Source organism: Patiria miniata, unplaced genomic scaffold (assembly GCF_015706575.1).
Source record: "Patiria miniata isolate m_02_andy unplaced genomic scaffold, ASM1570657v1 HiC_scaffold_17, whole genome shotgun sequence".
Classification (NCBI taxonomy): Eukaryota; Metazoa; Echinodermata; class Asteroidea; order Valvatida; family Asterinidae; genus Patiria; species Patiria miniata.
Window position 1 is genome coordinate 3,750,238 of NW_024037055.1, and position 14,589 is coordinate 3,764,826.

Here is a 14,589-nt window from a genome sequence, read left to right on the forward strand (position 1 = left end):
TAAGCTAAGAGCAATACCGACTTCCTTTCCTGTAAAAAATTAATGTCATGGGTACTCTTGGATTTTATGAAGGTTTGAAGATGAAAAAAAAAACCGCCGCGTGGTGTAAAAGAAAAACTGTTTTTATTGTAAACTAATGCTAAAAACTATCGCTGTCAACAGTAACAATACCTGCCTCAAAGGTAAATTTGTAAACATAACTGCCTTTTTCGAGAATTTCGTCATCTTAAAGCCACGTGGGATCTTTAGCAGTTACCCGGAAAAATGCCTACCGATAAAAGGACAGAAACTTCAAACTATATACCTGCGTACGTATCGTAAAAGTAGTGTTAGAGGGCGCTAAACGACCATGTATAATGGATGTAGTTTGGGAAAAGAAAATTCGCGCCCGGGCCGGCTTGCGAGTTTGAATTTGATTGAGCAGTGGTATTATACCGCAAAAGAATGATCGTTTACCTTCGACATGACCAAACGATCCGGTGGAAATGGCCAGTGTGACTTCTTCCTCTCCAGGAGCAGTGTCCTTGCTCTCCTGGCCATCAACTTTGGGTGAGTCAGATCCTGCTGCGCTGAAGACGTAGCCCTGCAGGGACTCCGCGGATGAAAAAGATGTCACCTCCACCTCTGAAACATCCAATCAAAGATTCCCATTATTAAAAACAGGAGCAAGGCCATTGGCTTGGGTGTACGGCAACATTGCCATTTGTATAAATTCGACACATATTATCACACTGGTAAGTCATCCAAGTCAAGTGTCAAGTCAAGTATTAACAGCACCGAAGGTCAATATTTGGCATTAGTGTTCCCCTGTAACTTGTGGCCGGATGGGAACCTGACTTGTGGCTTTTTACCCACACTGAAAAAAATTTACCAAAGAAAGGGTGAAAACTGGAACTACTCAAACTTGGGTTGTTCTATAACCAATTGTTTGGGTTCTAATTCATGTTAAATTCAACCAAAAGTTGTAGTCATACAAGACCAAATTAAATTTGGTCTTGAATGACCACAAGTTTTGGTTGAATTTAGCAGAACTTCTAACCCAAACAATTGGTTATAGAACAACCCAAGTTGGGGTAGTTCCAGTTTTCACCCTTTCTTTGGTAAAATTGACCCAGGCAATTTTTCAGTGCAGTAATTAGCTGGATTTCAAATATATTTCGAGCTAAGTTCGAGATGCGAATTACCCAAATGTGTTTGATTTTCCTCCCACAAAGTTTGTGAATGTCACTAGGCCTATAGCACAATCTTTCACTCTTCCTCCACAGGTCATGTCCATAGTATCAGCGGTGTCACTAGTGTGCATCAAGACTATCAAATTAATACATTTTGTAGAAAATAAATGCCCAAATCAATATTAAATTCGAGTGCATCATTGTTATGGACATTATATAGGAAAGAATAATGTGTTCATAAAATAATAAGAAGCTTATTGCCATGTGAAAAATCCACTTTTTATTACCAAGCTGATTGTTACAAGGTAAAAGTAACCCTTGAACGTCGTCTTTTTACACGAAAACAGAAGATTTCACATACAATTTTAGTGATATTTATTTAACGAAGCACGCACACCGGCCGCTACAGATCAATGATACCCAGTTCATCCGGCAATTAGACTTATCTCAAGACAACCTCAGCACCCTACTGATCCATTTGGACACTCACTTGTATCATCGAGACTCAGCTGCAGTTTTTCACCGTCACGCAGACCGAGAGCGACCTGCGACAAGGAGGACTCAACCAGAGACACCACCGACATCTTGGTCGACACATCCTACGGGATTGGATGAAGGAGACACCAAAAGAACAACGTGCCTAAACTCACAGCATACACTCCAAAAAAGAAGAAACCCTGATCAGATATGAGGCTAAATCTGGGGTTTATTTGGTTTGTACTTTTCAGGGTCAACAAATGACACTTTTGGTAAATTGTTCAAGGTAAATTGACCCGGAAAAAGATCCATTGTCACTTTCACCTGGAAAAGTGTCATTTTTTTCTGACCCGGGTTCCGGATCAATCTGACCAGTGACTTTTAGGGTATTAAGTAGTAATTTAGAATTTCCACAAATTGTGTAAAAGTATTTTGGGCATGCTGTAATTTCTTGATAATCTCTTCCTTTGATAGGGACGGTTATCTTTTCCTCTTCTAGATTCTCTGTGCACCAATATACAGGTTAGTGCAAAAAGAAGGAAACCCACTTTTGACAGGAATTTTAACCTACTTACCTAACTTTTTTGAACTTTTTTTTATAATGTAGTGAAGTACAGCTCTTCAACCATACATGGTGAAAAAAACTTTTGAAAAAATCGCAAGGATAGTGTTATTATGCTAATTTGAATACAAGTCACCAAAATCACTTCTGTCCACGAATAAGTCTAATGTAGTGTTTTTTGTTTTGTTTTTTGGTCTCCAAATCAAGCTCCGGAGCTCGATCAGTCAAGCGAATGGAATAAAGCCGTCTGTGGACAAAAAGGTTTGGCACATGAACTTTTTAAACTACTATATAATCACAGACAAAACAAGCATTTGCAATATTTTTTCGTCGCTTAGGCTTAAAAGATTGATATTTAAATACCTTTACTTTAAATTTTTGAAAAACGCTCAACAAGTATAGGTGCAAATTGCTGTCAAAAGTGGATTTCTTTTGCACCACCCTGTATACGTTTGTACCCGCAGTGTCTGAGCAATATTTCCTTGCTACTTAATGAAGAAGCTAAGCGATCACTCATTACTGTCCAGATCAATTTCAATCTGGGGAAATATTGCTTCCTCGTGGGTTGATTTGTCCTGTCAATTTGCACGTAAGCCGCTTCTATAGATAACTATGATGTCGTCTATCTGGAACAGATCACGATCAACGTTCCACGGACATCCGAACGGTTTGTTATTGAAATGCGATATACATGTATACGCAGCACTATGATTGATGATAAATAAATGCCTGGCGTGTCTCTTTAAATCAGAGGCGTGCGGTTGTCCTGGAGTGGTTGGTTTTATTTCCCGCACCAATATGCCCGTCGCCCGCTGCAAGATAAAACTGGCCTGTAAGCTTACCACGCTGTCTTGAACCGAAAGAAATGCTGATGTCTTCCCCAGAATGTTCTAGCAAAAGAAGAGCATAATATTTCAGATGTTGAGCCACATGTGGGCTTACATTGAATACTGTTCCGTTTCCTTACCCTAAATACTTGTATCTTCTACATACACTCAACCAAAAAAGAAAGTCCCCCCTTCCAATACTTTTTTGTCTAACTCAAAAACTACCGGGCACATCTTACTCAAATTACAACTGATCAGTACAGACATTCCTTAGCAATTCAGCCATACTCTTTATTTGGCCCAAAACAGTAAAAATGTGTACGAATTTATGCAATTTATGACAAATGATACCGATGTACGTGATATACGTGCATGTTGCGGTTCACACTCACCTTGCATTTGTACAAAAGTGCAACTTTTTTTCGGTACCACTTGTCAGAAATTGCATCATTTTGTACACATAATCACTGTTTTCGGCCAAACAAAGAGTATGTCTGGATTGCTAAGGAATGTCTGCACTGATCAGTCGTAATTTGAGCAAGATGTGTTCAGAATTTTTTTGAGTTAGACAAAATAGTATTGAGGGGGACTGTTTTTTTGGTTGAGTCTATTATCCTTGCACCTACTTCTCACTTAAAAAACCTAACAACTAAAGAACGTCCTGCATTCCGAAGCTGTTAAAAGCAAAGAGTGTCTTGGTTTATGGAGATATAGAGAGGGGTGAACGTTTTTGTGTTTGTGACATTAGTGTTACGCAATCCTTGCTTTCTAATTTGCGATCAAAAAGATCACAATTTTTACATTTCAATTGTGTTTCAAATGTGTTTTTCTGTGGCTGATGGATTTGGCCGAGTCTGTTTGAAATACAAAATAACAATCATGTTAATATGCCTTAACATAAACTGACTAAACGTACAAGTCTCGCTATTTGTCAATCTAAATCACGATTTAAAACTTCTGCTGGAACAGCGATCACCATAATTAACTCAAACGTATATACCCACCTTTGTAGCATTGATGAGGGTATCGGTAGACGTGTTTCCAGCAGAAATCGCAAGCGCTTTCAGTTGCTTCTGGAGCGAATCTCCTATTTCGTTGACGAGGTTTGCCTTCGTAGTCTCCTGCTCGGGCTGCACTGTGTTTACGTTCAGTGTTGTTCCTGCCAAGATATGGTTTACATTGTATTTGATAAGAAGAGATGTCAGAAAGGATGACTTTGTCAACACTTATCAATGTGCTCCTTCATCAGAATCAAACTTTGAAGGTTTTCCCGAATGTCAAAATCAAGGAGGGCTATCTTATTTTTACATCTTATTGATTGGCACCCGTTGGCGACAAACACAATATTGTTCAATACACCGCGTTTACATTCTCCGCCGAACCGGACAAACAATCAAAATGTTATACGTGAACCGTATGATATCTTTTTGAATGAAAGGAAAGTTGAATATACCATAACTTTTATTCAACTTTCATACCTGACGTCATGATGAGACCATCAGCAGTTGATCTTGGTGCGGTGGCCATGGGGTCTTCTGTGGAGGTGCGTCTGGGGGTAGTCTCGTCACCAGCCGTTGTCTTGTCGCTTTCGGTTATGGCCTCCTCGTTTGTGACATATACGATGGTAGAAGGTGACTCTGTAAATAATAGGCAGAGATTGCCACAATTCAGCGGTGTTTTCACACGGTCAAAAGACTCATAGCTCGGATACTTCAGCCGCTAATAATACCCTTTAGATTATCTCGCAAACTATACATGCCGTTCTCCGTTTTATTTTGGTACCGCGAAGAAGCGTATACATTACTTCAAAACATTTCAATTCGGTGCGATCATGTCTCAATGGAGTTCTCTTAACTTATCTTGTCCAAAAACTATTAATTCAATTGCCACACCCAAAAGGCACGGACATTGGCCTACGAGTTATGATTGTAATGGAGAAGTCCGTGAATAATTCTATACCGACTTTATTAGTATCTTAAATCGTTTTTTTTGTATATAAAAAAATGTAATGTGATCATGACAATTCACCTGTTCTATGATCTAATTTGAGTTTTAGATTTATAAATTAGGCAAAGACTTTAGTATTGTCACTGCAGTAACCGATATTAAAGTATATCTAATATCGTAGTAGGCCCACGTCCAATGAAAATCAGACAGCCATGAATGTAGTAGGAAGACATCGGAAGGTTTTCTGTATTTACCATATAAAGAATCATATATAGCTTTACGACCCTTTGTTTTACTTTTTTTTTCGATAGAGCATTTAATATGTAGTGCCTTCCTTGTCTTCAAAGTGTTTGTATCTTGGTCTAAATGGATGCGATTTACTGTGATTGTGTTCCTTCATCTGCTCGTAGTGTGCAGTAGTGTGAATGTCATACGGGACACAGTCTCCTGCAACATTCTCACCTGACGTGGTCGAGGGATCTTCAGTGGTAGAGCTCCGTTCAGGGGTGGTTTGGGCGTCTGTGGATGTACCGGCAGTCAATCCCTCGACTGTCGTTTCAGGACCAGCAGTACTGGTTTCAACCAGGTCAGTAGTACCGGGGGCTTCAGTGGAGGTCCGTATGGTGCTAGTAGCATCACCAGTCGTTGTCTTGTCACGTTCCGTGGTCGCCTCCTTGCTTGTTGCAGGGGCAACGCTCGAACCCGCCTCCGTTGATTCTGGTGCCATGGAGAAGAAGAAGTAAAAAGAGACAGCTACATACATTTTTTGTGTGTGCCAAATTAAGACTATTGTCTTCTTATGCATGGTTAATTGCTATGTGCCGCATTTGGTCGTATTTAAAATGCACGCTGGTTCTAGCAAAAAAAAGTAAAAAACCTGGGATGTTTTTTTAAAGCTTGGATTCATGCTTGCAATTACATGAAATAAATATAACACTTTTTCACTGAGGACAGTTTTTGGGGGCTATTTTGTATTCTTCCGATCTCGTATTTGCCTTCAGACGGGTTTTCTAGATTGAATTTCAAATTGTCATTTCATTGTCAACCCTGAATCATTTGTAATCGGTTATGACCTCCTCGCTTGTGACATAGACGATGGTAGTAGGTGACTCTGTAAATAAAAGGGAGAGATTGTCACATTTCTACGGTGTTTTCACATGGTCAAAAGACTCATAGCTCGGATACTTCAGCCGCTAATAATACCCTTTAGAATATCTCGCAAACTATACATGCTGTATGTTTTTCGTTATTATTTTGTAGTATACCGCGAAGATTCGTTTACTTTATTTCCAAACATGTTAAATCGGTGCGATGTCTCCCTGCTCAATGGAGTTTTCTTCAAGAGAGTGGCTCAATTTGCAACTGAATTGGTAGTTTTGCTTGTGTAAAAGCTACCAATTCAGTTGCAAATTTAGCCACACCCAAAAGGCACGGACATTGGCCTACGAGTAATATGATTGTATTATGCTGAAGTCCGTGAATAATTCTATATCGACTTTATAAGTATTGTAAATCGTTTTAATTATATATAACAAATTGTGATCATGACACTCCTGTTCTACATGATCTACTTTGACTTTGAGTTCATAAATTCGGCCAGGACTTTAGTATTGTCACTGCAGTAACCGATATTAAAGTATATCCAATATCGCAGTAGGCCCGCGTCCAATGAAAATCAGACAGCTATGGATGTAGTAGGAACTAGACATCGGAAGGTTTTCTGTCTTAATCATAATCATATATACCTTTACGACTCTTTATTTTTATTATTTCAACAGAGCATTTAAATTTCTAGTGCTTTCCTCGTCTTCAAAGTGTTTGTATCTTGGTCTATTATGGATTCGATTTAACACTGGGAGTTTGCTCTTACACCTGCTCGTAGTGTGAAGAAGAGCAGTTAGCATGGATCATGCCATGTCATACGGGACACAGTCCCCTGCAGCATTCTCACCTGACGTGGTCGAGGGATCTTCATCAGTGGTAGAGCTCGGTTCAGGGGTGGTTTGGGCGTCCGTGGATACACCGGCAGTCAATCCCTCGACTGTCGTTTCAGGACCAACAGTACTGGTTTCATCCACGTCAGTAGTACCGGAGGCTTCTGTGGAGGGCTGTATGGTGCTAGTCTCATCTCCAGTCGTTGTCTTGTCACGTTCCGTGGTCGCCTCCTCGGTTTTGGAAGGGGCAACGCTCGAACCCGCCTCCGTTGATTCTGGTGCCATGGAGAAGAAGAAGTAAAAAGAGACAGCTAAATACATATTTTTTGGCCAAATTAAGACTGCTATCTTCTTATGCATGGTTAATTGCTATGTGCCGCATTTGGTCGTATTTAAAATGCACGCCGGTTCTGGCAAAAAAGTGAAACACCTGGGATGTTTTCTAAAGCTTGGATTCATGCTTGCAATACATGAATAATATAACACTTTTTCACTGAGGACAGTTTCTTTTGGCTATTTTGTATTCTTCCGATCTCGTATTTGCCTTCAGACGGGTTTTCTAGATCACATTTCAAATTGTCATTTTGTCATTTCATTGTAAACCCTGAATCATTTGTAATCCGTTTTTCTTTTTCTTTTGTTTGTTCAAGTGATTTAGTGGAGTTGAGCTCACCACCCTCCCTGTCTGAACACTGTTATTTATTGACGCATTAGGCCTACTGACAAAAATATGCAACTTTGTTTTCTGGGATTCTCTTGAGAGTCTTTTGCTATCTTTACTCTAATAAAAAAAACCAACCCGGGTAAAAGTTGTCCCAGAATCCGGATTCTATAGGACCTGATACATTTCAGGGTCAAAATGATTCTTTTCTTGGTCAATATGACATGTTGGTCAAGGCTTCTGTGGCAAAATGACTCGGAAACCTATTTGGAGACGTGTTGTCAGATCAGTTTATGCCTGGATAGTGTCAGGTCAAATAGGAACAATATTCCGGGTCAATCTGACATGTGCTGTTTAGAGTCTAGTTCACATCAACAACAAAGCCACCATCTTCAAAAAATCTGCTGAAGCTATCGGCTCCTTGTGGAAAAAAATGTCCAAAGTGAGGAAGAACTAAAGGTTATATAAAACAAGGTAAACAACTCACTCTTTCCGAAGCACTCCAGGTTGTCTACGGAATAACTTCCGGAGTTAATGGAGGTATTCTTGAATACCAGTCCGGTAACGGGAAGCGTGTCAGTGTCCGTGATGTAACCAGAGTCAGTGCCATGTATCTCCGGGGAGTTGCAGTTGCAGATGCCTCCCCCAAAGCAATCTGCAAGAGTTAACCAAATTTTGGGGCTATATAGCGACTTTACTCTGAATAAAAGAAGGGTGGAAGCCGTGCAGCCGTGTAAAATGTGGATCTGCATCTGGGTCTGGATCCAGGATGTTTTCAAGGGATTCTTCACCATTTATGCGAGTATTTCTTTGGGTGTACTGATAATAGGGAGGGAATTGTGTAGCCTTGGCGGAGGTTTGCGCTCTCTGAGCGCTTTTCAGATGCTTTCGAACTGGACTTTTCGCGTACCTTCAGGAAAATATTCATGATCAAATGGCATGCTTAAGGTAGAAGTAAAGTAAGAACGCACGAAATCCAAGCAGTCTTGTTTGTTAATTTTTTTTCAGGTCTATAGCTGCTACTTACCGTCATGCAAATGACAATCACAGCCTGGGACACCAGTCTGCCCCCCGCCCCAATTAAGCATCTCCATCTCGTTCCAGTCCAGCCAGGCTACATGCTGAATGTCATGCGTCCAGATGGGCAGTCCGTCACACGTGTACGACAGAAATTGGCGGCAACCGGCTGAGACCTCGATAAGTGCCCGGATGGCTCCTATATCAGGTACACTGTTGTATGTCACGGTCACACGGTGGTCATTATCATGTACGTATCCTTCAATGGGATTCGAAGTTCGGATAACGGTGGTACCTTTGTGAGAGAAAATACATAAAACAATTATCAATATTGTTTCTGGTTCCAAAGGCCAGCTTAGTGTACTCTCGCAGAGCCAGTGGGGAGGGGGTGTAAGGGGGAATTACCCCCTCCATAGTTTGTAAGGAGTGCCCTTTTTCACATGTGCCCTCGTGCCCTTTTTCACATGATCCCATGTTTGGAATGTCGCGCGAACGTCGGCAATTGTTTCACCACTAGGATAGTGCTCATGATCGTCCGGTTCGAAAAGGACGATGGTGTTCAGCTACCCAACCCCACCCCCACCCCACCCACAACCCGCGTTTCGATTTTGAGGATGCCGGGTGATTTTGTCAATCCCCTTGCGACAAAATAAAGCAAACGATAAGCCAACCCGACCCGTAGCCTAGAGGCGCTGTTCGAACTAAGAAAAAGAAAATGGCTAGTATTTATCGGTCAGATATTTGATAGGACAGGCAGGATGCACCGATCGAATACCTGCATTTTCAGGGATATATGAAGGACATTTGACTGTTGTATCGTAACTGACTCAGCTCCTTATTACCTGGTGAAGTGTGTCTAGACTCTAGCTTGCAGTATACCAGGAAGCTAGGAAAGCCTCCTGGTCCGTCGGGGTCGATGTCGAAGAAACCATCCTGAGACAGACCAGTGGTATTCATCAGATCCAGACATGTCCTTGGGTGGGCACCAGTTTCTGAAAATGACAGATCAAAAATTCAATTCCAAATAATGAAAATCATAAGGACGTTGAAGACTTCTCATTTTACGTAGCCTTGGTCAAGGCGTTCGACATTATTCGTCCGTGCGCGGTGAACGATCGGCGGCATATCCTCGTTTCGAGTTATGCAGTGCATTAAAAAAACAGCGCGAACAGCGACCTCATGCGGCGACTGTTTTATGCAAATCATCTGGGTTAATCATTTAATTTAATTTAACATTAATCTTCTACCTGAATTTGAAGCATTCGGACAACGTTGACGTTACCGCTGCTTGCTTTCATTAAAGAATAGAAGGAAACAACAAAGACTATAAATTGCCAGTCGCTTGATACTCGCCCTGTCGCCCATTCGTCATTTAAACCAAGTACTTACATAAAGCGCAAGCGTCAGCATTTATCTCAACAATTCTTGGACTTAGAGGAAGAAAAAACTCACAAACTAATCCCGTGCAATAAAGATCAAATGCAAAGTTAGACTTGGTGCCAAATCGGTCAATGATTTGCGTACGGTACCAGTTATTGGCTCCACGCACACATAATGTTGCTGCAATGCGTGTAGTCTGGTTCCCAGACCAAATGATGCTGACTATTGATGATCAATTACATACCGATTTGGCGAATACGTTTTCATTTTTGTATTTGGGAGTATTTTGAATCACTAGCGAATTCTGTGCGAGCACTCTGATTGGTTCAGATTCGAGAGTGTATTCTAGGCCGCCACAGAAGATTGTTCTAATTACTTCGAGCGTTTGTACCAACAGAGTTTACTAATATAAAGATTGAATTCAGTCAACACAAAGAACTTGGATGCCCTTATGACAAAAAAACCACTATATATTCGCTATTATATTTGCCATAGTCGGCTGGACTTATTCGCATGTTGGGGTCTTTTTGATCAGATTCGATCGTGGTCGTTGGAATACAGGAAAACAGTTTTCGATTATAGTTTTTGGCCGTGTTGTCGCGCGGCAGGCGAATTGTTTTCGAAGGCGGGTTGCTCAAATGTCATGCATAAATCAGTTTTCATTTGAACCATTGCCAGACAGGTTCTTGTTCTCTTTTTCCCCTTAAAATAAAATTATCACAATGATAAACTGAGCAACGATGACGTGGATTCCAACCAGGGATGTTTTCATAGCCCATCATGCTATCCACTATGCTACTGTGGAAGCTGGACAGTAACTGGTAACTGGTTGACTAAATAATAATCTTAATATCATTGTTCTGTCATGAATAAACATACTGGCCCATCGGAGCTATTGAATTATTCATGACTTTCGAGCAACGTACCTATGGAAAAGAAATCGCGCGCGGCTGTGTGTGGTCATCCGTTTACAATAAATCTCTGTATGTCCGAGGTTTGTGCGTTGAACCGGATCCGTACGAAAGCGATTCCCACAACAGAGAATAAATGAAAACTACAACATTCCAGCACCATTTTATTTCGGAAGACGGAGAGCTGAGATCGGCAGCGATGGGGAAATACGTGTACATGTACACGTCGAGACCAGTAATCACGGTCAAGTCGAAGGAAACCACACCCAATGTAGGACGAATCTCCGTGCTCTTAGGGATGGTTCTGGTCGTCACTTGCACGACTCTTGCCTTCATCTGTTCTCCCTTTTCACCTGTGAATCAAATGCAAGTACTTCAACATGCACATGTGCCCCGGTCCCATGACAGCGGTGAAGCAGAGTTTGGGCAGATCGCACCCGCCTACGAGCCCAACCCCAAGAACATTCTCTACATTTTCACCGGACGCTGGAGATACCTTCGAATCAATTTTGCTTACATCTATCGCAGCCTGCGACAGAATGGCGGTGTTCTGGACCGGGTCTACTACGTAATGATTCAGTACGACGATCAGACTCTCTCCAAACTGACTGAGTTGACTGACAGTGCCAACAAATACTTAGGCGAGAAGGTGTTCGAGCTTAAGATTCGCAATCCAAACGAAGACACGACGCGTCTACCTAAAGACGTGTTTCCTCAGGTAGCGTACGAAATTTTGGCGGAAATAGTAAAATACCCGGAGAGAAAGTACTTCAAGATGGACGACGACATCGTGTACATCCACCCCGGCGCCTTCAGGCAGCTGATTGAGCAACAGAACACCTCGGAGTGCTTCCTTCATTTCGCAAACATCGGAGGCGCTAACTGGCGAAGTAGCTATATCCACCAAGAGATGGGTGTGTTCGACGACAAGGAAATCAACCCCAACAATCTCAGATTCGAGTTCAATCCCAAAGGCAACCCTAGGTGTGGTTTCAAATCTGCGGAATGTGCGCAGTTGGCATTGAGGGGATTCTTGCATCACTACGAGAACAAATCATTGGACAGATTTCAGTTTGACGGACGTTATCCGACCACTGAGAGAGGGCGTTACAACATTAACCTCCTCCTATTGGATGTGAACATCATCAACTTCAACGCCATGTTGGACAGTACACCAATAGGAAACGATTATGAGTTTTGGTTGACACAGAAATACTCGAGTAAAGTCAAGGGGAAAAGTTCCATACTCGGATGTCAATTTATCTGCTGCCAAACATATTTATTGTCACCTCACCTTGTCATTTGAACCAAAAGAAATCCAGGAAGCTGTGTAAAGGTGAAAAAAATGTACTCAAAATGTGTTTTTAGAGCACATTTTGGATGCATACGTCGTGCAGAACTAACTTGAAGCAGCCGGTCAAAACTGATTGTAGTGGCTGAAAAGACATGGGTACGTTATACACGTGACATCAACAACCATGACGTCGCATGAGCCTGCCAATGATAGTTCAATACGTCATTATGAATATTTATTTTCTCATGAATATTTAGTTTATTTCAATGGATACTTCAAATACGTCCAAAGATTGATGATTGCAACAGCGATCGTGCGCGGCCTAGCGGTTAAGAGTCTCGTGTATCAAGCAAGCGCCAGAGGTTCGAATCCCGATGAAGTAACTGACTGATTAATAAATAGAAATTAAGGAAAGGAGAGGGTGAGAGTAGAGGAGGGAAAGTGGAGGAATAACCATAAAAGATGTAACTTTTGGCGCTAGAAAATTAATTGAAAAAAGTGACGTCCGAGTATGGAATTTTTTCCAAGTCAAGAACCCAAACTGCATCGTTGGGGGAGCCTTTGTCGTGCATTTCGCCTACTCCGTAAATGAGAAGGAAATTCGAAAACAAAACTTTGCGGAAAAATTCGAGACCATCGCATTTAATGATCTTGTCAAATTCCTACCGGGAGAATTTCAAAATATTCTTGCTCTCAATGCAACCAGTACGGCTTGACCATATCATGTTATTCAATGTTATTTTTGTTGTATTTTTTTTAACAGAGGGTTGATATATTCTGTTAATTGTTATTTTTTAATTACAATTATTCCTTTTTTTTAATGGGTAGGGTCACCTTGTTTTAGACAACGGCGCGAAAAGGCTTCTCTTTGCTTATATAAAATACAGAATTGTGTAAATTGGAAGTGTGAGCAAATAATTATGTACACATGTATTAACAGAATCACATTGAATTGAAACTTTTTTTTCACCACAAGTCATGATGCCGAGTCGTGAAGTTTGGTGAAGATTTTATAAAAGTGCGAGGAAATGAAGTAATCGAAAAATGTTAATGTTTGCATTCTTGGTAAATTTAACAATATTTTGCAGGGCTTTCATTGGCAAAGCAAGCAGACTCTACAGCAAATTATGTAAACATATGTAATTACAGTTTCTTCAGTCACAGTGATAAGTGTTTGTGCATTATCAGTTTTCAGCTAATTCATTTATTTAGGTTTTAGGAGGGAATTTATAGTTTTAACAATAAACTTGTGATGTCGTGTTGATACCTAAATTATTATTAAGAATTATAGCGCCTTGAGCGCCTTCTTTGAAACGGATGCGTGAGCTTATATTGTTCAGTTATGATTTAAACACTGTTGAACTTCATTATTGTTAATGAAAATGTTCTTTCAAAATTGAAGATGACACCCTTTACCTTGTCCAATGCGAGACTGTTCACACGTCTCGACGTACATCTACAATGCATAAGCGTACCGCCTAAACTATTCCAATACAGAGATCACTATATGGCTTACACTGGCAGTTTTACGGAAATATCCTTTTTTTAACCCTAACTCCCTGCTGTCTTTTACTAAGTATACACAGTGTACTGGACCAAGTCCACCAAAAGCCATCAATCGCACTGCTTCCAGTGCATGCTTTGCTTTAGGCCTCCAGGCCCAAGTCCATCACATTCCATCAACCAGACCTGCATGACCAAGTCTCCAAAAATCCCCCAAATAGGGGATGGATTTTGATGGAGTTAGGGCTAAGACACGTACAACTTGTTCACATCGGATGCATTAATTGAATCGACAATTGGCACACTAATCGAGATACTATTTTGAGTCTTTTTTTCAACGAATGAAATACTCCACTGAAGAGCCCACATTTAGACAAGTATGATGCTGGTTAATTACAAAGCTAGTTTCATATGCGTAATCAATAATGACGAAAAACAGAGCTAAATAAACGAAGCATGCAATCATGGCCTGCAATCCGGCGCTGAAAGAGGTTTTATGAGTTAGGTTGTAATGTTTGTACAACTTGTATTTTTCCGCATTATGAACAACACCGAATTAAAGTCTTTTCTGCAGGAGTAACATGTCAGGTTCATGTACATGTATCAACACTTTGACATGTATCAACACCTCGACATGTCTTCACGAACCCATTATGAAGAACAGGGTGCAGCATGCATGGTGCATCTCACAACACATGTACCTATAGCAAGGTTTTCGGTATGGTAATTGGGAGGGGGATGGGCAGCAGGCGAATATAAAGCTAGCTTTTTACCAAACAAGAACGTATTGTGTGGACTGGGCCTCGTTATACAGCGAAAACGCCGGGTGCAACAAACGATTGCGTAAGTTGGCTTTTTAGCGTACAAGTCGTGAAGGAAATATCAGTTCGCTTCATTGCTTTTG

General features: G+C 41.0%; 2 protein-coding genes across 6 annotated transcripts in view; one reads left to right on the forward strand and one right to left on the reverse strand.

Moving 5' to 3' along the window:
* The window catches only part of LOC119723511 (adhesion G-protein coupled receptor D1-like), a 32,920-nt gene that overhangs the window by 9,542 nt on the left and 8,789 nt on the right, over positions 1-14,589 (reverse strand). For 2 of the 4 annotated variants that reach the window (XM_038194204.1, XM_038194203.1), the window contains exons 2-11: positions 9,440-9,589; positions 8,608-8,892; positions 8,068-8,235; positions 6,937-7,194; positions 5,448-5,702; positions 4,517-4,675; positions 4,043-4,197; positions 3,054-3,101; positions 1,663-1,771; positions 457-624 (exon numbers count right to left, since the gene is read on the reverse strand). In XM_038194204.1, coding sequence (XP_038050132.1) covers positions 457-624; positions 1,663-1,771; positions 3,054-3,101; positions 4,043-4,197; positions 4,517-4,675; positions 5,448-5,702; positions 6,937-7,194; positions 8,068-8,235; positions 8,608-8,892; positions 9,440-9,589 — 1,755 coding nt within the window. The remainder of the gene's footprint in view (positions 1-456; positions 625-1,662; positions 1,772-3,053; positions 3,102-4,042; positions 4,198-4,516; positions 4,676-5,447; positions 5,703-6,936; positions 7,195-8,067; positions 8,236-8,607; positions 8,893-9,439; positions 9,590-14,589) is intronic. The other 2 variants (XM_038194206.1, XM_038194205.1) reach the window with 2 other exon arrangements.
* On the forward strand, positions 10,970-14,265 carry LOC119723512. 2 transcript variants are annotated; one of them, XM_038194209.1, is made up of 2 exons: positions 10,970-12,119; positions 12,716-14,265. In XM_038194209.1, the coding sequence occupies exons 1-2, from the start codon at positions 11,025-11,027 to the stop codon at positions 12,896-12,898; spliced, it is 1,278 nt and encodes a 425-aa protein (XP_038050137.1). In that variant the 5' UTR covers positions 10,970-11,024; the 3' UTR covers positions 12,899-14,265. The 2 variants fall into 2 exon arrangements, with proteins under 2 accessions (XP_038050137.1, XP_038050136.1); XM_038194208.1 differs by having other exon boundaries at positions 10,971-12,113; positions 12,710-14,265.

Bases quoted from the DNA above. Each gene is read 5' to 3' on its own strand.
- LOC119723512 (XM_038194209.1), top strand. From the start codon at position 11,025: ATGAAAACTACAACATTCCAGCACCATTTTATTTCGGAAGACGGAGAG. The intron at 12,120-12,715 runs GGGAAAAGTTCC...TTCCAAGTCAAG, and splicing joins AATACTCGAGTAAAGTCAAG to AACCCAAACTGCATCGTTGG.